Source organism: Physeter macrocephalus, chromosome 2 (genome assembly GCF_002837175.3).
Source record: "Physeter macrocephalus isolate SW-GA chromosome 2, ASM283717v5, whole genome shotgun sequence".
NCBI classification, from domain to species: Eukaryota; Metazoa; Chordata; class Mammalia; order Artiodactyla; family Physeteridae; genus Physeter; species Physeter macrocephalus.
The window spans coordinates 3,663,058-3,690,346 of NC_041215.1; the positions used below are offsets into that span (position 1 = coordinate 3,663,058).

A 27,289-nucleotide genomic window follows, 5' to 3' on the forward strand; every position below is an offset into this window, starting at 1 on the left:
GAGAGCCCTCGCACAGAAACGAAGACCCAGCACAGCAAAAATTAATTAATTAATTAATTAATAAACTCCTACCCCCAACATCTTCTTTAAATAAATAAATAAATAAATAAATAAATAAATAAATAAATAAATAAATAAATAAATAAATAAATAAATAAATAAATAAATAAATAAATAAATAAATAAATAAATAAATAAATAAATAAATAAATAAATAAATAAATAAATAAATAAATAAATAAATAAATAAATAAATAAATAAATAAATAAATAAATAAATAAATAAATAAATAAATAAATAAATAAATAAATAAATAAATAAATAAATAAATAAATAAATAAATAAATAAATAAATAAATAAATAAATAAATAAATAAATAAATAAATAAATAAATAAATAAATAAATAAATAAATAAATAAATAAATAAATAAATAAATAAATAAATAAATAAATAAATAAATAAATAAATAAATAAATAAATAAATTAGCACATTTAATCCCAGGAACAACTCAATGAGCTAGGTACTGTTATCATCCCCATTTTACAGATGGGGAAACTGAGGCAAGGAGAGGTTAAGAACTTGCCTAGGGCAGAGCTGGGAGACGCCAGGCAGCAGAGTTTCAGAGTTCCTTCCCGCTCCAAACCACTACCCCTGGTCCCCAAAGTGGGGAGGCTCTGCAGAAAGAGGGGGCAGGGGACCCAAAGCCCCCCAACTTCACCTTGTCCTCGCCCCAGCCCTTGCCCTCAAAGCAGAAGCTGAGAAAGTGTTGAGGCCCTTAGAACCAGGCAGGGTCCGGTGGCACCAGGCCATGGGAGCCAAGGGGGACAGGCGGTGGCACCTTACCCACAGCTTCCAGTCATGGTAGTAGGCTCCCAGGAGCTTCACAATGTAGGGGTGGTCACAGGTGGCGAGGATCTCAATCTCCACGATGTAGTCCTCCAGCTCCTCCTCACTCTTGGTCTCAATTACTTTGGCAGCAGCCAAGGCACCTGTCTCCTTGTTCTTGGCCTGCAAAGTGAAGACACGGAAAGTCAGTAGCCATGGTCGGCAGGAAGCTGACCCCTGGAGGCCAGCTCTGAGAGGCCCATGTGAGTGGGAAACAGAGGCCAGATGTCCAGATGCGGATAAGAGGCTGAAGTAGGAGGTACGCTGTTCTCAACAATGGCCAGTGCTTGCTCATTATGTCAGCTCAGGAGGGCATGCATGAGAAACAATGTTCTGTGGTTAATAATAAATTATTTTAAGTACAATACACCCATACTACAGGATAAATAAAAATACAAGAACAGCATAGATCTAGAAACAACATGGAAAGACTGTTTATTGTTCAGTAAAAGATCCAAGTCACTGAACAATAAAAGTGGTATGATGTTTTTTTATATAAAAAATGGAAAACTACTCTTTTATAAATGCTCACACATGAACATAAATGCATGGAAAACTCTGGAGAGATACTGCCTGACAGCAGGCTGGGGAGGAGCCTGAAATGGGGACAGATTCAAAGGACACTTTCACTCTCTCTGTACTGTTTTAAAACTTTAATAGAATGTTTCATGCATTTATTTGCATCATTTCACGTACATAAAAAGTAAAATGAGGGACTTCCCTGGTGACGCAGTGGTTAAGAATCTGCCTGCCAACGTAGGGGGATGGGTTTGAGCCCTGGCCCGGGAAGATCCCACATGACACTTTCACTCTGTACTGTTTTAAAACTTTAATAGAATGTTTCATGCATTTATTTGCATCATTTCACGTACATAAAAAGTAAAATGAGGGACTTCCCTGGTGACGCAGTGGTTAAGAATCTGCCTGCCAACGTAGGGGGATGGGTTTGAGCCCTGGCCCGGGAAGATCTCACATGCCGCGGAGCAACTAAGTCCAAGCACCACAACTACTGAAGCCCGCGTGCCTAGAGCCCGTGCTCCGCAACGAAGAGTAGCCCCCGCTCGCCGCAACTAGAGAAAGCCTAGTTTCTCTTCGTGGCTGCAGCAACGAAGACCCAAGGCAGCCAAAAATAAATAAATAAAGTAAAATGAAAAGGGTTTTTAGTGCCCACCAGTTACAGTGGAAGAAGTTCCTAGATGCATTTCACCTGGTCGTAACAACAGTTTCTTATTTGATGAAAAAGAGAGAATTTCACACGTATGAGGATACATATAAATTTTTAAAAACGGAAAACAAGTGTTGGTGAGGATGTGGAAAAATTGGTACCTTTGTGCATGGCTAGCGGGCATGTAAAACGGTGCAGCCACTGTGGAAAAGAATTTGGCAGTTTCACAAAAGGTTAAACATAGAACTACCGTAAGTTCCACTCAGGTATATCTGCAAAAGAACTGAAAGCAGGGATTTGAGCAGTATCTGTACACTAACGTTCAAAGCAGCGCTATTCACAAGAGCCAAAAGGTGGAAACAACCCAAGTGTCCATCAGCAGATGAATGAATAAACAAAATGGGGTACAGTCAGCCCTCCTGCATCCTTGGGTTCCACATCCTCAGATTCAACCAACTGCAGATCAAAAATATTCAGAAAAAAAAAATCAGAAAGTTCCAAAAAGCAAAGCTTGAATTTGCCACATACCTGGCAACTATTTATATAGCACTGACATAGACTTAGGTGTCATAAGTAATCTACAGATGACTTAAAGTATACAGGAGGATGTGCATAGCTTATATGCAAATACTATGCCATTTTATATAAGGGACTTGTGTATCCATGAATTTTGGTATCTGCGGGGGGTCCTGGAATCAATCCTCGTGGGATACCGAGGGAGGACTATATATACATCCAATGGAATATTATTCAGTTTTAAAAAGGAAGGAAATTCTGACACAAGCTACAACATGGATGAATCTGGAGGACATTATGCTAAGTGAAATAAGCCAGTCACAAAAGGACAAATATTGCATTATTCCACTTAAATGAGGTCCCTAGAGTAGTCAAATTCATAAAGACATAAAGTAGAATAGGGCTTCCCTGGTGGCGCAGTGGTTGAGAGTCCGCCTGCCGATGCAGGGGACACGGGTTCGTGCCCCGGTCTGGGAAGATCCCACATGCCGCGGAGCGGCTGGGCCCGTGAGCCATGGCCACTGAGCCTGCGCGTCCGGAGCCTGTGCTCTGCAGCGGGTGAGACCACAGCGGTGAGAGGCCCATGTAATGCAAAAAAAAAAAAAGGAAAGTAGAATAGAGGCTACCAGGGACTGGTTACCAGCAGGAATGGGGAGTTAGTGTTTAATGGGTACAGAGTTTCTGTTTGGGATGATGAGAAAGTTCTGGAAATGGAGAGTGGGGAAGGCTGCACAAACACTGTGAACATACATAATGCCACTGAATTGTACAGTTAGAATTCGCTAAAACAGTCAATTTTATGTTATGCATATTTCACCACAATTTTTAAAACTGAGAGGGAGCAAGAAGTAACCGTGTCATAGTGCAAAGCAATTTCACCCACGATGAGCTGGTGCCCAGGAAAAGGGTGCAGGGCCCACTGTTTCCCAGGTGATCCTGTGAGCCTCGGGGGCCGCTGCTGGGAGCACCCACCCACCATGCTGCTGTTGGTGGTGGGAGATGTCCCGGTGTTAAAAGAGAGCATGCTTTCCTACAACAAGGGCCTAAAAGCCAGCTGCTCGTCTGCAGCCTTTGAACAGCAGTCCGGTGTGGAAAGCACGGAAAAAATGAGCCGCCCTGGACTCCACCGTGGTGCCTTCCTGTGGACAGCACCACACACCACTCGCCTAACAGGACAACTCTGCCACCTGATCCGCTGGAGACGCCAATGGCTGAGTCGCTCCTGCATGCCCAAGTACCCCTGGGGATGACAACCTGCTTTCACATCAGCTCATGTGACACCCCATTCTACAGACTTAGAGAGGGGACGGCACTGGAACTAGGGAGGCAGCACCAAAAGGTGAATCTGGGTCCTCCAACTTCCAGGATTATGAGCACTTTCCACTATCACACAAGGTCCCCGTCATCTCCAGAACTCAGAAGCCTCTGAGACCAGATGCCGAGAGGCAAGAGCACCCCCAGGCCAGCCCTGCACAGGGCACACGCAATGCAGAGACACAGCGACCCTCCTCCTGGCCTCAAGGAGCTCAAGGGCCAGCTGGAGAGACCCACCCCTCTACTGCCTGTAGCGAGACAGTGAGCTTATGGGGGGTGAGGGGTGGAAACTGGGAGGGGGCGCCAAGCCCTGCTAGGGAACCTTCCGGAAGGGAGTGATGCCAATAGGCAATTTATACGCTCATTTGTAAATTTACTCCCAGTTTAGGTAAATGTTTCTGCTAAGTGAGCTGCAAAGTCCCCAGGTCCCAAGCAGTGACAATCATGGTTTCACAATTGTCAAGGACCCACTCTGCAAGGGACCCTGGTCCACACTTCAACCTGTGCTAACTCATTTATCTCCTCAACCACCCTACCATGTAGGTGCAATTATTATCTAATGTACAGATGAGGAGACTGAGGCAGGGTCCCAGCGACTTGGGTGACAGAGCTGACCTGGAACGCTGGCAGCCCTGCTCCCGGGTCTGCACTCTTGGCGGCCACAGTGTAGGGAACCTTCCATATCTGGCCCAGGAGCTCCGTTCGGGGAAGGGAATTTCATGCGGGGCCATTCCCCAGAGGTCAGTCCCTGTCCTAGAATTCATGCTGCTCACTCGGCCCTACCTGGGTGGGGTCCTCCCCCCTGAACTCAGTTTAGAAAGCTTGTTCAGAATGCCTTAGAAACGCGTTGATTTAGCATTTGGGCTCGCGCGCGCTCTCTCTCTCACGCTCACACACACACTCTTAACTGATGATGTGCCCACCTTTTCATTTCTTGTAAAGCTGATTTTCTTCTGTCCCACTAGAGGACCATCAAAGTATCCTTTCACATTGTACAGTATTCATGCCCCTCCTCCTCTCCAAATCCAGAGAGAAGTTAAGGCCCACTCTGCTCCTTTACAGAGAAGACAGGAGCGGGCTTAGTGGGTGGCCGGAGCTAGGGCCAGGTGACCAAGGCACCCACCCTGAACATGCCCTCCCAGCCCCCAGCCACAGCAGCACAGGGAGAGCTGAGTTCACCTTTCACTCCTGAGAGCCGGTGAAGGAGGCTGCAGCCACCTTTTCCTGGGTTTCCTTAAAAGGACTGTTTTCTCCTGAAGGTAGGCGAGACCCAGGCGGGGACCGTTTTCCAGGAGTGCACGAAACCTGTTATTGCCCTCCATCCTGAAAGGCAGCACTGACCATAGGGCCCAGCCTCTGGCAGGGTGCCAGCACCAACACTGAGGATCACCTGCTGCCTAGCACCTCACTCAGATTTCACAGAGACCCAGGGGCTGCGAGAAAGGGGTTGGTAGCAATCGTGGTACATAAAGTGACTTGGCCAAATTAAATTCTCTAAAAGTCCGGTTAAGGCAGTGTCAACTGAAAAGAAAAAAAAAAAAAGCACAACATGAGAGTTGTGGGCTAAGTTTTATTTGGGGCAAAACGAGGACTACAGCCCAGGAGACAGCATTTCAGAGAGCTCTGAGAAACTGCTCCAAAGAGGTAGGGAGGAAGGTCAGTATACATGTGATCTTGGTGAAGGAGGGCTACATGCAATCAAGCACATAGTTTTTGCAGGTTTCTGCCAGTCTCGTGAAGGTTACTGCTAGTCACAAGGAGCAGACGTCACCATGAAGGATCTTAGTGCTTTTCTAGATACGAGGAGATACAAGAGTTGGGCTCATGAAATCGGCTCCTGAAAATATCTAACTATCTGAAGACCTGTTCTGCCAGTTTTTCCCAGTGTGCCTCATCTCTGCTCTCCACCCTGAACTCCTTTCAGGGGCTGGTGAAAAGTCAGCAACTGCAGCAGCTCATGATTTAATCCTTGTAGAGGTAGACGGCAAGTGCCAATTTGTAGGTGACAGCAGCAATCTATCACCTTGAGGCCACAGAGAACGTAATGATGGCTGATGATAAAAACAGCTAACACTGTCTAAGCACTCACTGTGTGCTGCGACAGGCCCTGAGTGGAATTTCTCGTTTCATCCTCAAGGCAGCCCTTAGAGACAAATATCAGCATTCCCAATTTACAGATGAGGAAACTGAGATTCAGAGAGGCACGGTGAGTGTCTCAGGTCACACAGCAAGTGGGAAGGTGAAGGCTGAATACAAACTCAAGCCTGCCTGGCTCAAAGAGCCTGAGCTCCAAATCACTTCCCAGCACGCACTTCTTGGCGAGTGCCCAGTGTTCCCTGCTCCATCTCCCTTTGCTAAAGCCAACAGCAACCTCTCAGCGTCAGAGCGCTTGGCAGCTGCGGAGGACTGAAACTGCCAGGATTTAATCTGCCCACGAGTCATTAAGGCAGGTGCCGGCCATCATGTCCATTTTCCAGATGAGCAGACTGAGGCTCAGAGAGCTATCAGGACCCACCCAGGATTGTGAGCTGTGGTGGTCTCCTGACTCCCAGTCCAGTGTTCTCTTTACTACACTAGGCTGGCAGGAATCAGCTTAATTCTATTCATTCATTCATTCAACCCTTATTTACTGAGTCCATATTATGTGTGAGGCACTTTTCTAGTGAAGAGTTTCTGCCTAGAGGGAGAATCAGCAGGTTGGAATCATTGCCCTCCCATAGCATAATTCACCCTTCCCTGATTTGTCTTCAGAGGAGCCAACCCACTCTCATTCCCAGTCCCTAAGCTGTAATGGGGCTGATTCCACCACCATATCTAGAAGCAGGTGGGTGACTTATGCCGGCCAATCAGAACACTGCATTCCCTCTAACCACAGTGATTGGTTCAGGGATAGACACGTAATCAAGTCAGCTAATGAAATGCAACCTCAGAACAGTTGCTGCCCCAAGCCCTCACTTACTGCTAGCCTCCAGCACTGCCTACCACAGTCCTGGAGCTTCTAGGTCATCATGCTCCCAAGGGGAGCCTGAAAATGAAACTAGCTCTGAAGTAGCAGAGCCTAGAGAGGGCCCGAGAGGACACTGCTAGATCCCCTCAATTAATTTTTGCAATAGGGTGGTGTTATTATTAAGAGCCTCATTATACATACATAAGAGAACTGATGCTCAGAGAGGTGAAGTCACTTGCTCAAGGTCACACAGCAGGTAAAACAGCAGGGTTGGGAGTTGAATTGGGGCCTGTGTGACTTCAAAGTCCATGACCGCTTTGCCAGAGGTGCCTGTAAATTCTGCCAAGGTCCTTTCTGGGCCTCTGCATCCCCCTCTGTGCAGTAGGAGAGAGGGGAAATGATAACCAAGCTCTCTCCAGGGTCTGATATGAGGGCATCTTGGGGAGTGGGTGGGTACTGGAAAGCTAAGGGTGTCCACGTGGACGGGGCACCCACGGGAGTTGATAGGCAAGAAGTCATATAAAGAACAAGTGGCTGTCTGGGGCCTCTGACGCCTGTCTCTCCCACCGGCTGAGGCAAGACTGGGGTCCAGCAAAAGACGGGGGAAGCGCCCACCCAGCCCTCCGCTGCTGGCTGGCAATGACTAACGCCTCAGCCCACACCCTTGAGAGCACACACACAGTGGCCACTTGTGCTTTCTGCCCAGGCACCTCTGTGGGAACAATCCTCCCCCTTGTGCGGCGCGGGGCCCAGCCCAAAGGAGGTGGGAACAACCCTCCCAGAAGAAGCCCTGCCCCACCCAAAGGGCCCAGCCAGCCCAGTCAGGGACTGGGATCTTCCTGAAAGTCAACCACACAGAGACGGCCAGCTGGGCACAGCCCCCAGGCCCTCCTCTTCCCTCCTGGCTGCAGGCTGATCACTCTGTCCCTCCCTCCTCCTCCAGGGAAAAGGCTGATATCACAGAACTCAGGGACCAGAAGGAACGTTAGCCGCCCCTCCTAAACCCCAACTCCCAATTCCCAGTCTGCAGATGGGGAAACTGAGTCTGTGAAGGTCATGCAGTGCCCAGAGCCTGATCTGTGACAGCTGCCTTATCTGTAGAACCAAAACAGAGTAAATGAGAGCACAAAAGCAGAAGGGCCTGGGAGGGCGTGTTGCTGTGGCACAGCTCACTTCAGGCCTGGGAGCCAGTGGAGCTGCCTGGAAATGAATCCTAAAGCGGGGCAGCAGGGGAACTGGCCAGCATCCATTTTCCCTTGAGGATTCACAACTCCAGTTCCCTTTGGGAGCCGTCTCTCTTTCAGTCTCAGTGCGAGGGATTCATGAGGCGCTGCTGAGCCCACCTGGTCCTGGCACACAGCCCAGCCCAGCCACTCAGTCCTCACCCTCTCAGTCACAGCCAGTGGCAGGCCAACAGGGTCGCACCTGAGTGGTCTTTTGGTTTGCTTTTGGGGTTTGTTTTTTTTGTAAAATTATCAGCAAATAAGTTTTTTCTTTCTCTGGGGTTGCTAAACTGGCAGAACAGAAGGCTGGAGGGTCTTGTAGCCCACCTTGCCACCCCTTTGAAGAGCCTGCTTGAGGGTGAGGCCAAGACCAGGGAAGACGAGACCAGCCACAAATGGAGGAGGGCAGATGCTGAGGGTCTGCGAACACCTGGAGCCAGCTGATCTTGAAGGTAGGATCTGCCCTTAGACTTTCCTCAGGGAGCCAACAAACTCCCTTTTGGATGACTGTCATTTGCAACAAAAAGGAAATGAGCTCCCCAACGCTGAGGTTATGCCAGCAGAGAGCAGACATCTATGGAAATACTTCACCATGCAACACCTGTGTAACAAGGTGCTCTTCACTCCCAAGAGCACCATGACCTACAAAGTGACCTTCACTGAGGCCTCTCGGAGGACCTGACTGATGATCGAGGATCAGGGACCCAGATGGGAAACGTGGTTACTAACGGGCCACAGGCAGACAGAAACCATGGGGTTCTTCTGCCAAAAGACTCTTCCTCCCAAAAAGCGGAGAAGATCACTTTACACTTATTAACAAAGCAAGGGACTTCCCTGGCAGTCCAGTGGTTAAGACTCTGTGCTACCAATGCAGGGGCACGAAAAGGAAATGAGCTCCCCAACGCTGAGGTTATGCCAGCAGAGAGCAGACATCTATGGAAATACTTCACCATGCAACACCTGTGTAACAAGGTGCTCTTCACTCCCAAGAGCACCATGACCTACAAAGTGACCTTCACTGAGGCCTCTCGGAGGACCTGACTGATGATCGAGGATCAGGGACCCAGATGGGAAACGTGGTTACTAACGGGCCACAGGCAGACAGAAACCATGGGGTTCTTCTGCCAAAAGACTCTTCCTCCCAAAAAGCGGAGAAGATCACTTTACACTTATTAACAAAGCAAGGGACTTCCCTGGCAGTCTAGTGGTTAAGACTCTGTGCTACCAATGCAGGGGGCACGGGTTTGATCCCTGGTTGGGGAACTAAAATCCCACATGCCACAAGGTGTGGCAAAAAAAAAAAAAAAAAAAAAAAAAAGGCAAGGAAAAATGACCACCTCTACTGCTGGTAACCAAACGGGTGGTAAAATGCATAAACTGATTACTGACAAGAATATAAACAGATTCAATCTTGTAAAGATGAAAACTGGCAATAGGTTTCCAGAGCCTTGAAAATAACTTTTAAGCCTATTAGCCCTCATTCCTGAGAATGTAAGGCCAGGAAATAATTCCAAAAAAGACAACAGAAGACATGTACTAGGATCACATTCACATTAGCCCACAATTATGGCAAAAAAGTGGAAATAACCTAAATGTTCAACTATAGGATGATGTTTAACTTAGTGGGATATTAAGCAACCCTTTAAAATGATAACTAGGAAAATAATATAGTAATGAGAAAAAATAATTAAGCCATAATAAGTAAACAAAGCTGGATGATAAAATTGTAGCTAAGCTATAGCTCCGGGAAAACTGTGTGTGCCTCTGGACAGGGAGGTGCTGAGACACAGCACGAGGAATGCAAGTGGTTTCTAAAGGTAATTTTCACCCAGTGACATCTGGCAATTACCCACAGAGGGCCCGGTGAGGACAAACTGGGGTTGGGGCACAGAAATCGACCAGTTCATCCAGATCTTGCCTTAAATGTTTCCAGAGATGGGCACTCTCTCCTCTCGGAAACCCACTTGAGCTGTGCTGTCCAATATGGTAGCTACTAGCCCCATGTGGCTATTTCAATTACCTGAAATTAAATGAAATTTAAAATGTAGTTCCCCGGTTACATTAACCACACTTCAAGTGCTTAATAACCACATGTGGCTAGTGGCTACCATACTGAATAGAGCAGATACAGAACAGTCTCATCACTGCAAAAAGTTCTGGTAAGTGGGCAGCTTTGCACTCAAGGCTGCACCTGGCAGAAAAGGCATTCTCACAGAGGTGAGGGAGCATCTAAAACACTCCCAGATCCAGCCTCAGAAACAGGCATTTCTTTCTCTAGGAAGAAACAAAGGGCTTGAGTGCAGAAAGTGGGTAGAAGAACATTGGGTGGTGATCATATGCTCGTGAGGTCACCTAGCAACCTGGCTGGGCAGCAGGCATGAGGAAAGGCTCTCAGCTGACCTGTCAGAGGAGCAGCCCAGGCGGGTGGGTCAGAGCTGAAGAATGGAGCAGTCAAGGCGAAAGGTTTCTGTTTTCCCCATCCCCTTGATTGATTCTGGACGCTGGGCCAGGCATGTGTCAGATGAGGTTCAGGCCACTGGCACCAAGAAGAGGCTTGGTTTGTGCCCCACAATATACAGCTGCGGTATCCCTGCCTGAACACACTTAATCTTTGCGTGGTGACGACGGTTACCAATCGCGGGAAAGGCTTCAACTCTATTAAGGAAGGAGGAAATCGGGCCCCGGAGGAAACCAGGGTCACAGCAGAACCGGCTACATGCAGGAGAAGGGCCCAACATCAACTCAAACAGGGTGGTCTGAGGGCTGCGGACAGGATGGGTGGCAGATATGGCCTTGGGCTCAGATGCTGCCACCGCCCCGGGGCTGGTGGGCATGAGTGAGCGGGCAGAGTGGAGCCATAGGCACCACATGCCAAGATGAAAAAGGCCTGCTGAGGCCTCTTATGGTCTCTTGAGGCAGGATAAGGAGCGCCCCACCTTAGCCAGCACGGGTCCACGAGGGATGCAAAGTACTGCCACCTCCTCCTATAGAAAACGAAGGCCCAGGTAGAGAAGGTGACTTGTCCCAGGTCACACAGCTAGGAAGTGGCTGCCAGGGTTCGACCCAGGTCCAGCTCTCTGCCCAGTGCTCTTTCCCCTCAGAAGCCCTCCAGAGGGAAATCTCCAGGGGCTCCCACCCAACTGCTGTGTGTGCCAATCCCCCTTTCCCACGTCTCCCTCCGTTGCCTTTAACCAGAGACTCTCTTAGGGCAAACCCTCCATGGCTCCCTGCTGCTGACACGGTCAAGCCCACGTTCCCTGGCCCAAAGCCTTGGTGACCTGCCCCTTTCACTTTTCCAGGATCTCACTGCGTTCACCTCCTGCTACAGCCAGTGCCTAACTGCTTCCTACTTCCATGCTTTTCTTTATGCTCTTTCCTCCACCTGGGGTGCCTTCGCCGTGCCTGTGTTTAACCATCCCACAAAGTCTAACTCAACCACAGCCAGCTCCATGAAATGTTCCCAGCACCCCAGCCCCCCTCCCCTGCTAGAACTTCTTCACACCTTATTAGGGCTTTCATCACAGACCACCTGGCGCCATAGTCATTTGTGTTCACAAATTCTCTCTGACCTGGCTGTGAGCTCTGAAAGGCTAAGCCCATGTCTGATTCATCTCGTTCTGCCCCAGAGAGCCTAGAACAGAACAGCCAGTGGATGGATGGGAGCATGGGCGGGTGGGTATGTGGGAAGACGGGAGGATGGCTAGCCAGATAGGCAGATGGGTAAGTGGTTAGATGAATGGGAGGATGGGTGGGAGGGAAGGCATATGGAAGGATGGGTGTGTGGGAGGATGAATGGATAGATGGGTGGGTGGATGAGAAGATGGGTAAGTGGGCTGATGGATGGATGGATTGACAGATGGATAGGAGAGTGAGTGACGAGATGGATGGGAGAACAGACGAATGTGAGAGAGGGATAAAGGAATAAAAGGTATGTCTAGGGAGCAGACAATCAAGTCTTCCTTTCTTCCCAAAAGGTACCAGAGCCTACCTTGTTGCTGGCTTCTGTGAACAACCAGCCTCTCTTCTTCCTTCTATACTACAGCCAACAAAGTTCTTTTTACAAGTACCAATGCTACTCCATCCAATATCCCCAACTTAGTAAACTGAAAAATGGGTAAATTTCTTTTTTTTTTTTTTTTTTTGCCCTCAACACACGGCATACAGGATCCTAGTTCCCCGACCAGGGATTGAACCTGCACCCCCTGCACTGGAAGCGCAAGTCTTAACCACTGGACAGCCAGGGAAGTCCCAGAAATGGGCTAATTTCTATCAAGTGATTTCTGGAATGGAAACAGCACAGGACCTAGGTTCAAATTCCAACGCTACTACTTACCAGCTACATGCCCTTGGTGAAGACAGGAAACTAGACTTTAGGTTCCTGATGGAGATGCAGATAATTCCAGTGACATGAAAAAGTTTATAAGCCACCATGGGTTAGTCAGTTGACTATTGGTTGTTACTGCCTTCATTGGGACTGTGTATTTTTGGTTTTCAAAAGCCTAAAACCATGTTTATCTCGTTCACCAACGTATCTATTATTCTATCGGGCCAATAAGTATTTTAAAATAATAGATGGATGGATGGATGGGTGGGTGGGTGGGTGGATGGATGGATGGATGAATGAATTGGTGTGTGTATCTCCTTGTAAACAGAGAGAAATGAGGCCCTCCACATAAAAGAAAGGAAAGTGACACGAAGTCCATTGTCTCCTCAACACATTTAGATTCCTGAATCTAATCTGTTCTCTGGTTTGGGAAGATGCGCCCTCTTTACCTTGGGAAAGCCAAAGCCTTTGATTGGGCCAGGACATACACAGTTAATGAGAGGAAACCACTTCCTGATCAATAATCGCCAGGCCAAGTCTCAGTTCAGTGACAAATGAAACGGCTGAGTTTCAGAACAAGTAACACTTAAGGATGGCAAAGATTATGAAGCACAAAAGCAGAGGAGTAACATGGCTTCCAAAGACAGGCATTTAATATTCTCTACCTTGGGGAGGAGAAGCCTGGCGCACAATCCTGGCACAGCAGGGAAATGCTGAGGCTCCAAATCCTTCTGGGCCAGCAAATAAAAAAGTAAAACCCGAAAAGGATTGGCCCCAAAGATACCATGTCATGACCTTGGCTAAAAACCCGGGCAACCTGTCCAACTTGGCTGGGGATATGAGAGGTTTCAGATCTCAGCTCTTCAAAAGTTCTGGGGAATCCAACCCCGCATTATCACTGATAAAGCAGGTGGGACAGGTGACGTGGGCTCTGCCTCCTTGAGGCTCCTGCTCCCACCTTTCCCAGGCTCCCTCTACCCAGAGGACTGGGAGAGGACCGGGTGCTGAGTCACGGGGGGCGGGTGGCCTGGGGTCAACGGCACAGAGGAAGGAAGCACCTTTATCCAGGCCGCCGCCCTGGACCCACTCCCCGCACATGGAGGCACCTTTAAGCCTCACCTCACTCAATCTTCACCACAACCTGGGGGTCACGTATTTTTATCAACCCTGTTTTCTAGTCAGTCCCAAATCTCAGAGAAGTTAAGGTTGCCCTGTGTTTTCAATCAACAGTACTTTTTGCGCTGTTTTTTATTATTCCAAAAGCATTACACACTCGTTAAAGAGCATCTTCAAAATATACTGGTACAGGGCTTCCCTGGTGGCGCAGTGGTTGAGAATCTGCCTGCCAACGCAGGGGACACAGGTTCGTGCCCCGGTCCGGGAAGATCCCACATGCCGCGGAGCGGCTGGGCCCGTGAGCCATGGCCGCTGAGCCTGCGCGTCCGGAGCCTGTGCTCCACAACAGGAGAGGCCACAGCAGTGAGAGGCCCGCGTACCACAAAAAATATATATATATACTGGTACAAAGAAGAAAATCAAACCAGGCATCGACCCAGAGATAACCGCCTTAAGCATCGTGGAGCACCTTCTCCCAGGATTCCACAGTAGAGAGGTACCTGGACTTGTCTGGAACCCCACCCTAACACTTCCCAGCTGTGTGACCCCAGGGGACTTACGTGACCTCTCTGTCCCTCACTTTCCTGCTTGGTACAATAAAGATGTTAGCAGTTCCCGCCTCATGGGCTGTCGTGAGCATTCAGTGGGTTAATATGTCAAAGACACTTAGAGCAGGGCTGGGCCATAGTGCACGCCCCACAACTGTCCACTCATGCTTGTCTCTCTCTCTCCACAAATGTGTCCTTGCATACTTCATAAAAATGGGATTCAACTGTATACATTGATCTGTCATTCTCCTTTTTACTTAGCAATATGCCACAAACAGCCCTTCCGATCACAAAACACCTTCCACAGCATCCCCTCCAGCTACTGCAGACTGAATGGTGGGTCCACTGTAGGTCTAACCAATCCCCTGTCGTTGGGCTCTCTACCCTGTCCAAAAGCCTGAGACTTGATTTACAGGTTGCCAGACAGGTCTCCAAGTGGCAGGGTCACTCCAGGCCTCACGGGTCACACAGGTGGGTACCTTAGATAGCACTGAGATGTGAGGCCAAGCCTGGGTCAGTTCTGCTGTGTGCCCTTAGGAACTGGCCTTGTAAGATTGCAGGTGTAAAGACACTTTGGTCCCACTTATGAAAGGGACTGCATTATCCCCCTTTTTCAGAAAAGGAAACTGAGGCTCAGAGGGGTGACATCACCTGCCCAGGGTCACTCAGCAAAGACAATGGCCTTGCTGGGACTCATGGGATGAAGGGCATCACCCAGTCCAGAGCCTCTGAGGAGGACTCTTGTGGGATGTGTGGGGTGATTCAGGGGTCTTCTGAGGTGCACCTTGCTGGTCCCCGCAGGCAGTCCTGCAGAAAGGTCAGAAGCTCGGGATGGGGGACAGAGGCTGGCGCTGGTGCTTGGGGTTCCAGATTCCTCATGAACGGAGGCACACCAGTCACCTCTCCTCAGGCCCAGCTGTCACCTCGAAGTGGGTGCGGGGGTGTTGAAGGCACTCGAAGGAAAAGGAGGCTTGAGAAAGAACTAGGCCTACACAATCTGGCACCAGAGCCCACCAAGATGCAAATCAAAGGTAGAAAGAATCTCAAGGCCCAACAGAGAGGCATGCCAGCTCTGATGGGGTCATTCCTCAGGGCGACAAAGCCAGCTTTGTGACAACCACCTCAGAGGGCCAAGAATTGGGTCTGGGCTGCCAGACAAGACAGGCTGGAGCTTTCCAGGAAGGAGGGCGAAGGGAAGTGAGGCACCGGCATTGGCTTCTCCCTCCAGGGCATGAATGCTGCTCTTCTGGCCACCCAGGATGGCCTTGGCTATCCTGGACCAACTGGTCACACGGCGGGCATGGAGCTGAGTCTGCCCTCCCCGGGCAGGGAACTTCTCAAAGGCTGGACGGAGCCTTCTTTACTGTTACTGAATCATGTTCATCCTCATAACACAGCCGTAAGCTTTAGGCTGATCCCCGGGACTCGACACACCAGCGTCTACCCAGGAGCAGCCTCCAGTGTAACAAGCAAGGGGAGGTAGACCAGGAGCCTCAAGGGAGTCTGCCCGTCAATCGTCAGAAAGCCAGGCTGGGCAATCTAGTCAACTCGCAGAGAACATCATCAACACAATGACAATAGTCCCATTCACTTCCCCTTCCTCCATGCTGGGCACGGTGTTAGGGTTGGCCACACGTCTCCATCTTCACAAATTCCCTGAGGGAAGCACTATTTTGATCCTCATTTTACAGCTCAAGATACTGAGCCTCAGAGAGGTGAGGTGACTTTCCCAAGGTCACACGGCAAGCAGGCAGCAAAGCCAGGAGAAAGCTCAGAACTGATTTCAGTGCCTGCACTCATCACCACAGTGCTGGCCTGCCTAAAGAGAGGGGGGAGCCTGGCATTTACTACAGTTCGTTTATTCACTCAGCAGTTATTAACTCAGTACCTACCACATACCCCTTATCCACAAAAGATGGATAATTCCCTGCTCTCCAGGACCTTACATTCTCCAGAGAGGAAAGAAAAGAAACAAGGAGACACACAAGAGAATCTCAGTTTCTGACAGGAAGCTGGAAGGAAATCAGCAGGGAGCTGTCACTGTGGTCAGGAGGGAACATGGGAGTTGAGACCCAGAGGATGAGAAGGAGCCAGCTGTGCAGTCGTCGGAAGAGAGTGGCAGGCAGAGGGACCAGCAAGTGCAAAGGTCCTGAGGCAGAAAAGGCTGTGCTTCCTTCAACTGCTCTCAGTGGCCCCCATCCTCCTTAGACTTGGAGGCTGGCTAATGTTAACTCTTTAGTCACCAGCAGAGTGGTTAACCCTCTACCTGCCACCCTTAGGGCTTGAATTCTGGTTCTGGTACAGCCTGTTTTTAGAAGGAAAAAATAAGATGTAGGAGAAGAAAAAAAATTGTAGCAAAGGGGAAAGCAGAGAGAAAGGGGAAGAGAAAGAAGAGTGAGCACATGGAGAGCGGGAGGAGGGGGTGGAAGGAGGAAGCTCTTTTGCAAGTCCCTTCCTCCCTGCCTGTCCCTCCCTCCCTGCCGGCAGCCTACAGGAGTGCTCAGCACCTTAGGACCCACAAGGGCCTCAGGAGCACCCAGCTTCCCCACCCTGACACCGCCCCCTTCCCCTGCCACTTCCTCTGCTAGCCCTGCCCAAGACCATCACCACTTCCTCCGCATTAGAGGCCACCATCGCCATCCCAGGGCTCAGATTCAGTGGAGGCTGAGGCAGGCCCGAAGAAGGGTCACATTCCTGGGCTCACAAATGTCACAAATGTCAAGGAGATACCACACCGAAGGGACCCTGGACCCTCTCCTCCCAATAAGCCAGTTTGTCTTCCCCTCTGTATTGTACAGCAGAAAAGGCAGAGGCTCCTGGCCAGAGATATCTGGGTTTAAGTCCCAACTTTGCCACGGAAGAGCTGTGTGATGCTGAGCAAGTCACTGTACCTCTCTGGGCTTCTGCATCATCAGGTGGGAATACTAACTCCTGCTTTTCATGAGGCTGGTAGAAGAATATATGATGGAATGATGGACAGACAAGAACAGAATGGGACTTCCCTGGTGGTCCAGTGGTTAAGACTCCGTACTTCCACTGCAGCAGGCGTGCGTTCAATCCCTGGTTGGGGAACTAGGATCCTGCATGCCACACGGTGAGGCCAAAATAAAATGAATGGAGCAAAAGTCAACTCCCCACTCATTTATCTTGTTCACTTTGGAACCCACGGTGCCTGACACGTAGGAGGTGTTCAGCTGATCATGCTAATGACTAACACCCATCTGAGCTTTTCCACAGCCCTGGACTAAGTGGTTTACATGGGCTATTTCATACTCCAACAATCCTATGAAGTAGTACCTTTCTGCAACTAAAGAAAGCAAGGCACAGGTAAGTACTTTTCTCAGGATCCCATAACCTGCAAGAGGGAGGGCCAGGCTTTAACTCCAGGATCCAGGATCGCATCCAAGCTCCCGCACCATCTCTAGTCCCTGGCAAACGTGAGCTTACTTCCCATCTCACCGACTCTGCTCTCTTTCTTTACTGACTACCAGGCCTACTTCTCTAGAATCCTCCATGCCTCTCATCCGCGTACAACATCTCCCTCTCGGGCTAGTCCCCTTCCATCAGTCACTTCCCCTCCCTGGACTCTAACCTAGGCTCCAACCACAGCTCTGGCCCTCCCTCCCACCCCCACCAGCTCCAGCTGCCAAGACGTGGCCACTCTGTCCTAGCCTTCACTCATCAGTGGCTACCCTGACCTTGGGCAGCCAGGATACCTGGCTCTGGTATCCCCCAATTGTGTGGGCAAGCCACTCCCCATCTGGTGACCGTCCAAAGATCACTCTTCTCTAACACCACACAAGGCTGACCTCATGACCTGGTCAGGCCCCGGAGGCTTGGGGCAGGCAGGACGGTAACCGTCATATTCAAATCCCTCAACTTGGCATTCGAGGCTCTCTTGACTTGGCCCCCACACACTGTTCTAGACCTGGCCCGCCCTGGCCAGCTCTCCAGGCCAAGCCCAGCTCCCAAACCCACCAACCACTGGGCTTGAGGAGGCATTTGAAATGTGTACAGTGGACCAGGGGGAGGGCAACAGGTGCTGGCGGACAGAGAGGCCAGATCTGCGCTGCCCAGTATAGCAGCCAAGGTCACTACCGAGCACCTGAACCGTGGCTGGTCCACCGAGACACACCGTAAATGCCAAACGCACACCAATTTCAAAGACTTAGTATGGAATGAGAACTTTAACTCTTTCTTTGTATTGATTATATGCTGAAATGATCATACTCTGGAAATACTGGGATAATTAAAATATACTAATGAAATTCATTTCTCCTGGTGTTTTTCCTTGTTTGAATGAGGCTACTAGAACATTGTAAGTTGCACACGCGCCTCCTGTTACATACCCCTTGGACAGCGCTGCCCCCAGAGGCTGCCCCTCACTTCCAGCAGATGTGGCCCCGCAGCAGTACACGTGGGCGGTACCAGCATACCTGATATTGCCACAGAAGACAGGGATCAGGGCTCTTATGTGAACTCTCCCGATCTCAGAATGCTGGCAATCACTTCAAATTTGGTTCAGCCACCGTGGGAGCCACACCAACCCATCTGCAGGCCCTTCCTGGCTCAAGGGCCACCAGGGGACAACCTCAGCCTTCACTGTCCAGCCTCTCTCCTGGCCCAGACTTCCTTCCCTCCAGCTTTCTATCCCGTCCCACCTGCCCTGCCTGGTGGAAGCCGTCCCTTCTCACTCTCGCCCCATCTTGGTCCCGCTACAGCTCGCTCACCCTGGCAGAGCTTTCTTTTCCTCCCCCGTGTGGCCCTGAAAACGGCAGGGGAGGCAGGCGCCTGGCCCATCCTGAGCACCTATGAGCTACTGGTCTGAGTCTCACAGCTGCTCTGTGGGGTGAGTACTGGTCTCGGCCCCACTGGACACATGGGGAAACTGAGGCTCAGAGACAAGCCACTCGCCTGACTTCACACAGCGGCGAAGTGGGGCAGCCAGGATTGAAAGCCTGGTCTGCCTGGCTGTGAGGCCCGAGTCTTTCATCACACACCCAGGGATGTGATACACACGGGTGAACGCGGCCTGTCTGCTGAACTGAATCGAGGCACATTCATTTGTATGAGGCAGCAGTGCGCCGCGGGGGTGATCTTGCCCCCCCAGGGGACATGTGGCCTTGTCCAGAGACATTTTTGGCAACTGCGGGCGGAGGGGGAGGTGCCGGCAGTGGTGGTACTTTTGTGGGTAGAAGCCAGAGATGCCGCTAACATCCTATAATACACAGGCAGCCCCCACAGCAAAGAATGAGCTGCCCCAAATGTCCATAAGGTGGGGAGCCTGGTGTCATATGGACAAAAACTACAAACACTGAAGGGCTTCTGCCTGTCCCCAGTTTAGCTGCAGTAACTGGCCAGGACCTTCTCCATTTGATAGCAAGAGCATCAACCATAACGAACTATCATCCTCTTCTGCCCACTTCCTGGGTGGAGATCAGGTGCTGAATGTATTACACCTCCCTAGCTCATCTCGTCCTCCAAATTATCACCTCCGTTTTACAGACAAAAGAGTCTGAGGCTCAGAAGGCGGGGGATCACTTGTCTAGGGTTACAACCCAGATCCTCCTGAGCCCCAGTTGCTTCCCTTAACCACCCCGCTCCACTGCCCTCAGCAGCAGCTGGGCCTGGGAGTGACCATCCCGGGCTGTTTGCTGGGGGCCTGTGGGGCCGCAGCCCCTGGGGATTTCCCCCTAGTCCGGGTAACCTCAGGAGGCCAGGGGACCCTGGATGGAGGTGAAGGCTGGGGGCACCGTTATTTGTTTAGCTCACTTCACCTTGGCCTGCTCTAGACCCAGCCAGAACAAGTCTCAGGGCGGCCAGTGTTAAATCAGCCCCTCCAGACCCAAGCAGACCCCCTGGGCAGGCAACATCCCCAGGAAGCCCCGGCCACCTTGGTTTTAGGACCCAGCCAGGAACCCACTCACAATAGCATGGACTTGTGTTTGAAAACACTAGACTGAGCGGAAATAAGGTTACTGCCTGGGGGCAGAGCTCTTTCCGGAGGAGGAGGGGAGGCACACGGGAGACCTCGGCAGACCCCGGAGGAAGGAGGAAGCAGAGGAGCGGAAATCCAGCCTTTAAAACTCTTAGGCAGAGATGAGGGGAAAGGAGCCGGCCTGGCCGGGGAAGGCTCAGAACCTCAGCTTTGTCTGAACTGGGTGGCAGGGCAGGATATGGCACCCGAAGGATGGGGGTTAACAATGGCTCTCTGAGCCTGGGGGGCACCTGAGGTCCCCACCCGCGGGGCAGCCGCTGCCAAGATCCCGGGTTCCTGCAGGGTCCCAGAGGACTCGGGGATTGGCTCTTAAGCGAAGGCAAGGGGCAAAGGGGGCCTCTATTAACTTATCTCATTTTCTTTTTTTTTTAATATTTATTTTATTTATTTTTTTTTTTTGTGGTACGCGGGCCTCTCACTGTTGTGGCCTCTCCCATTGCAAAGCACAGGCTCCAGAAGCACAGGCTCAGCGGCCATGGTTCACGGGCCCAGCTGCTCCGCGGCATGTGGGATCTTCCCAGACCGGGGCACGAACACGTGTCCCCTGCATCAACAGACAGACTCGCAACCACTGTGCCACCAGGGAAGCCCCCTCATTTTCTTTTAAAAACCACCCTCAAAGAGCCATGCATCACTCCCTCAACCGAGTAACTCCCTTCTAGGAGTCTAGCGTAAAAAAATGATTTAAAATATAAAAACTTTACAAGCAAAGCTGTTCATCAATATAGAGTCAGCTTAGGGCTTCCCTGGTGGTGCAGTAGTTAAGAATCCACCTGCCAATGCAGGGGACACGGGTTCGAGCCCTGGTCCGGGAAGACCCCACATGCCGCAGAGCAACTAAGCCCGTGCGCCACAACTACTGAGCCTGCGCTCTAGAGCCCATGAGCCACAACTACTGAGCCCATGTGCCACAGCTACTGAAGCCCGCATGCCTAGAGCCCATGCTCCACAATAAGAGAAGCCACCGCAATGAGAAGCCCACGCACTGCAACGAAGAGTAGCCCCCATTCGCCGCAACTAGAGAAAGCCCGCGCGCAGCAACAAAGACCCAATGCAGCCAAAAATAAATAAATAAAAATATACAGTCAGCTTTGCTATAAAGATTACTTTAAAAAATGCCAGTTTTGTTCCAACGCCACTGATGTATTAAGGGAACAATTTTATCAAAACGCTAAATTCACCTTTGCTTATGTTCTGTTCTGTCTGCCAGAAACACTAGGTGAACGCAGAAAACTTCAGCCAGATGAGCCGAGCAGCAAAGGAATGCACAAATGGCACAGGCACCTCAAACATCTCTCAGCAACCTTTAAGCCACACCCACCCCATCTGGGGGGTCCAACGTGCCCCCTGATTTCAGATAACCCTCTTTTCAGATAACCCTCCTTCCGCAGCTTCACGTACTGCAATGCTTCCCACCCACAGCCACAAGCATCCTCGCAGACCTCTTTCCCAGTTCAGTGTTGTATTTATTGTGATAATTTTGTATTTCTTATCTGCAAAACTTGTGTAAAACGGTGCTACTTGTTTTTTAGGTTTCTATCTTTATTTTTTTCTAATGTGCTGATGAAGTTTTTGAGTGTTGTGCCCTTAGCCCCATTTTTCTCACAAGGCCTCTGATTTTTGTTGCATGTTTTGCACAATTCAGGGATTTTTAGGAAGGCATATTTACATTACAGCAGACCTGACTGTCAGCGCCTGGCACATGATAAGCATTTAATCAATTTTAACTTATTGGGCTTCCCTGGTGGCGCAGTGGTTAAGAATCCGCCTGCCAATGCAGGAGACATGGGTTCGAGCCCTGGCCTGGGAAGATCCCACATGCTGCGGAGCAACTAAGCCCGTGTGCCACAACTACTGAGCCTGCGCTCTAGAGCCCGTGAGCCACAACCATTGAGCCCGCATGCCACAACTACTGAAGCCTGCGCACCTAGAGCCCGTGCTTTGCAACAAGAGAAGCCACAGCGATAAGCCCACGCACCACAACAAAGAGTAGCCCCCACTCGCCGCAACTAGAGAAAAGCCCGCGTGCAGCAACAAACACGCAGTGCAGCCAAAAATAAATAAATTTATTAAAAAAAAAAAATTTAACTTGTTAATAGTAAAAAGAAAATGGGGGGCTGGGAATTACTTAAATATCCAATAAGATTAAAATCATGGGGTCACTGAGCCATCCCAGAAGGTATGTGTGAAGCATTTAGAATAACACAGGAAGAGGCTTTAGGAATGAAAGATAACATAAAACACTGTAGGTATGTATTATTACAACCCTGCATTAAAAAAATTTTTTTCTCCATAAAAATCGATTAAGTCTGGAAGGAAATATATCAAAATGTCAACAGCAACTGATGGGACTTAGGGTAATGTTTTTCTTTTTAATTAAAAAAAAATTTGTACTATACACATAATTTTGCAAAATCATAAACCTTTTAAAAGCTTAAAGACAACATAAGACGACAACTAAAGCAATTTTCAAGAAGCAGAAAAATCATCTCAGCCTGTTAACCCAACTCTTCATGCCCACATGCTCCCTGTCTCTGTTCAGCACATAAGTACCTGTTTCACCCACAGCTAGGACAGCGGGCACACCCTGCTGAAGGCAGTTTCTTCCATTCAACCCGATATCAAACACTTCCCTTTCCATCTTGTCTTTAGAATAAAGATTAAGGGCAAGAATTTTGAAACTATATAGCTTGTGACTTTTACTTTGTATCTAGTAATGAACTAGAAATGATTTTCTTTTGAAATCGCTTAAGGAGTAGGTGAGCATGAACTTGACTGTGCAAAATATCAATTCTACGAGCCTCTTTTTCTCCCGAGATCAACTGATGATTTGTCAGGGAGAAGAGGGAAAAAGAGGCTCCATATCGTGAGACACTAATGTCTCAAGACTTTAGGCTTTGAGCCTCTGCAAGACACTCCTCAGGAAATCTGTAATTGGAGTCCTCTTCTGACAAGCCTTTGACAAATTGGGATTCCTATGGCTTCTTACACCAGCGAAATCCTCAGAAAGGCCTTCACCACCTAGGCTGCCGGAGAAAAATCTGCTAGTTCTAGAACAGGGAGAGGAGGTGCTTCTGGCCATCACTTCGCCAGCTCAAAGCCAACTGGTTACCAAGGTGCCATGTCAAAATGGAAGTGCTGGTCCCAGACATAAAACCTAGATGGAACCTCTGGCCTGTGCTGCTGAAATGGCCACGCCAGGGAACAATGAAGTGGGAAGGAGTTATGGTCCCTGATTAGAATCTTTAGTAAAGCAATACCTGCTTCAACTTCAACGCTAAGGGGCTGACTAAGCAGCACTTCTCCAGGGTAGGAGATGAGGTCACAGGGACCTCTGATCGAAGACGGGTCTTCCTTAGCTGGTAACTAAGCCCAGAGCCTTGGGTTCTAGTCCCTTCCTTTCCCTGAGCCCCTGTATTCCTGCGTGTACCATGTGGTTGGGTTAGATCAGAGGGTCACACGCTAAGGCCAGGCAGGGAACCTAATAAATGTCCAGGTGTGTCAGCCATCACACAGCTCTCCTGATCTACCTTTCCCTTGTCTTAATTATGAGAAAATCATGGGTTCGGAGGTGGTGGGGAGGGACTTGTGCAGCTGGCTCACAGCTTTGAGCACTAGACTCACTTTTAAAAGGGCCCACGTGCTCTGGAGAACCAGGAGGAGACAAAATAACTTGTGAATCAGATGGGCTCCTTTGTATGAAACGTTCAGAGCTGTAAGGGAGTTTTACTGGGCTAAAGCAGGAGGAAATGACAGTCGAAACTGACAAGGGGAAATCTTACCAGCCTAGAAGCAAAGTTCTGCATTTAGGTTTGAAAGAAAATGAACCTTATGAAGCCAGGATTCATTAGGGGACAGGGACAAGACTGCCATGGAAAGTCAGCCCCTAACAGAACAACATCAGTGAGAGCCAACAGCATGCACTTAAAACACCAACTGAACCTTCTGGAGAAAGCGGGGGATGTGGTGAGCTGACCAAGGGTCCAGCTGTTCTCACGGTGGTCAGAGCACACCTGGAAGAGCAGGCTCCATCAGGGGAAGGCAAGTACACCAGCAGGGTGTCCTGCGGGGCCGCAAGACTGAGGACAGTTTCCTGGTGCCGCTAGGAGGAAGAGGCAGCTCTGAGAAGGGGAAAGAAAAGATGTGCGAGTGAAGTATGTGCTGGCGGCCCTGGAATACGTGCAGAACCCTCAGGCAGAGAAAGGCAGCAAATCAAGGCAGCTGAGAGCCACAGGTATGAGTGTCACAGAGGCCAGCCTTCCAACCACAGAACCTTTGCTCCAGTGGGGCTTTCACCCTGTAACAGGAAGTGCTGGCTCCGTGGGGAGGTGGTAAGGTAACAAAACAGGCACCCTGATGGGCCTGGGTGACTTCAAAATTGCCCCTAGAGCAATGTTTCTCAAACTTAAAGTGCACGTAACATGGGGGATTCTAATCAGGGGGATCTGGGCATCTGTTAAAATGCAGACCCTACTTTATTATTTATTAGGTCTAGGGTGGGGCCTGAGATTCTGCATTTCTAACGAGCTCCCAGGTGATGCTGGTGCTACCCCTCCAGGGACTACACTTTGGTGATTAGCCTCCACCATTTGCAAGGCAAAGAGAGCAAGTCTTGACCAGGGGTGGCCTAGAGAAGCTCTCTCTGTGGTCCAGGCTCCTAAAAGGGAAATCCTGGGGTCAGAGTGGTCTACAAGCTATAAGAGCCCCAAAGAAGGTGATGGTGGCTTAGGAAGGAGGTGCCCTCCTGTAGAAACCACCAGCTTAACATGTGGGTTTCTCTCAGTAAAGAGTTTCCTGGGGGAAAGGAGATCAGGGAAAGCGTGGAGTCAAGCTCTAAGTGTTTGGGTCCCCAGTACGACTGAGCAACTCAGAATTTGTTCTCAGGACCAGAAACCAGACAATGACCTGCTGCAAACGTGTCTACAATTAATTAGCTCTGCCCCACCCACCCCTCCACAAAAGCTCTCTGGCCTTTTATTCTTCTAGGGAAAGGTGCCTGCAGATTGGGAGACTCCCCAGCTGTGACTCATCCACATACTCAAATCTAACCCCGAAGCGCAGGATTCACGAGGCCCTGACTTTCCCCTCTGCCCAGCCCCAGCCCACATTTCCATGCCTAACCTCTCACTCTAGACAAACCCCCCTCCACCTCCTGTCTCTCCCGTCTCTGGCTCATCTTCAGGTGTGTCCCCAACTTCACCGACTCAACCCTTCCAGACGCAGCCGAGTTTCTCTGTCCCCATCGCCTCGGCACTCTCACAGCATCTGAGTGGCCTCCCTTAAAAAGTATGCCTAGTATCAGTTTTACCGCGGATGCCTCGTCTCGGATGCTAAGGTCCTATAAGCGCCCCCTTTGTCTCCCCCTGCGGCGCCGAGAGCCGTGCGGGGCGCACAGGAAGTGCTCAGAAACTTAGCTCGGGGGCAGCAGCCGTGCCCGGAGGGAGCGTCTGGCACGCAGGGACTCAGCCGGGCTGTGTGAGGATACCCCACCCCCACCCCAACGAAGAACAAGGATCACCAGGACAGGACCCCGGGACTCCGAGTTCAGGGCCGGGCAGCCCTCTGCGTTCTCCCGAGCCGTGGCCGAGACTGACCAGGGCCAGCGCCCCTTCCTTCCGGAGCCGCTCCACGCGCCCGAGCCACCCACCACCAACACAGCGCCCTCACCTTGTAAACCTTGCCGAAGGCACCATCGCCCAGCTCGCCCACAATCTCCCACACCTCGTTGGGGTCCAGGTCCCGGCGGACGTGCTCATATTCGCGGGACTTTCTCTTCTCGAAGGTAGACCGGCGCAGGATGCGGCGGAAATTGGCGAAAGCCATGGCTGGGGGCGCGCGAGCCGGGGGGCGAGGTGGCTCCGGCTCGGGCTGTGGCTCCGGCGGCCGCGAGGGAGGGGCTGGAGGACGCCGCGGCGCTCGGGGGTTCTCCCCAGACCCGCCCTTCCCCGCAGCCAGACCCCGGTCAAGTGCGCCCTGGGCTGCGCGCGGCGGGAGCACCCGGAACCGCGCAGGCGGCCGCGGACCCCGCCCCCGCTCGGTCCAATCTCCGGGCCGCCTCCCGATGTAGACCCAGTTCGCGCCGCGCCCCCGCCCAGCCCGCAAGCCCCGGGACGCGTTCCGGGGTCCCGGCCCCGCTCCCGCCCATCGGCCCGACTCCACCTGCCGCTCCCCGGCAGCGCCCGGAGACCCCCTAATTGGCTGCGGGCGCTCCCCGGCTCCGCCCGTCGCCGCAGGGCACTCTGGAAACTGTAGTCCCCCGCGCGCCGCACGCCCGCGAGCCACGGACTAGGCTTTGGCGAGCTTAGGGAACCCTTCGGCGGGACATACCGGGTCTGGGAGGCCCACCGTGTCTCGTGGCTCCCAAAATTTCTGCGGGAGCGAAAGGGGAAGCAGATTGGTTATTCGCGAGCGCCCACTGATTGCTGTCCAAAGACCAAAAAGGCGAACCGGCATTAATCATTGAATCCGCCCCGTAACTGCCTCGCGAGGCTGCTCTGCTCGCGCCCACTTTTCAGGTGGGGGCGCCCGGGGGGCGAGGGCACTAGCCCCGGGCTGCACATCCTGCTGGCGGATCGCTCGGCGTGGTGCTGCCTCCTAGCGCGGGAAATGCTGCGCCCTTGCGGCGGCGGTCAGTCCCTGAAGACCCAGGGTCCCCGGCTCGCTTCCTGCTTCCCAGGGGCTCTGCCCCACCGAGATCCACCAACCGGCCAGGATTACAGGGCTAAGAGAGAGCGCTCCTTGGGGACTTACTTATCACATGCTTCCTGATGAATCTTCAGATATATCTGCATATTAGGTAAAAATCTTCCTTACTCTTAATTTTCCAAATTTTTAAAATAAGCTCATTATACATAGAATTGAAGTTTTCTTTGACCACCATCATCCTCGATCCTGTCTGTTTTCTACCTGCCACTGTTAACTGTCTCTAGGACAGTTAACACTTGTATCTAAATCTAAGTGGGTTCCAAACAGCGAGTGCTGAGGGGTGGGCAGGTGGGCAACCTGTAAAGCTTATTATGGTTAACTCTCCCACATAAGCAAATCGAGTCTCGGGGAATGTCACACTCCAATAGACCACGTCCCTGCGGAGAAGGTCCATGTTGAGGTGTTCTCATCCCTTCCTGAGCAGCATGCAAACACCAAGTATAGTTCTAAATTTGGAAAGCCAAATGCAGAGGCCTAGGGTACTGGTGGTGGTCTGCACAAAGGATGCCCTGAGTAAAGGTTGCCAAGCACTTTGAAATGTCC

The 27,289-nt window shown here is 50.7% G+C and overlaps 1 protein-coding gene across 4 annotated transcripts in view; it reads right to left on the bottom strand.

The window, feature by feature from the left end:
- STK10 (serine/threonine kinase 10) overlaps positions 1–26,177 on the bottom strand; it is a 131,593-nt gene extending 105,416 nt beyond the window's left edge. For 3 of the 4 annotated variants that reach the window (XM_024116318.3, XM_028497400.2, XM_024116317.3), the window contains exons 1-2: positions 25,709–26,177; positions 849–1,013 (exon numbers count right to left, since the gene is read on the bottom strand). In XM_024116318.3, the coding sequence (XP_023972086.1) occupies positions 849–1,013; positions 25,709–25,864 (321 nt within the window). In that variant the 5' untranslated portion in view covers positions 25,865–26,177. Of the gene's footprint in view, positions 1–848; positions 1,014–24,017; positions 24,078–25,708 lie in introns of those variants that run through there. The other variant, XM_028497421.2, reaches the window with a different exon arrangement.
- Between the last annotated feature and the right edge of the window lie 1,112 nt (positions 26,178–27,289).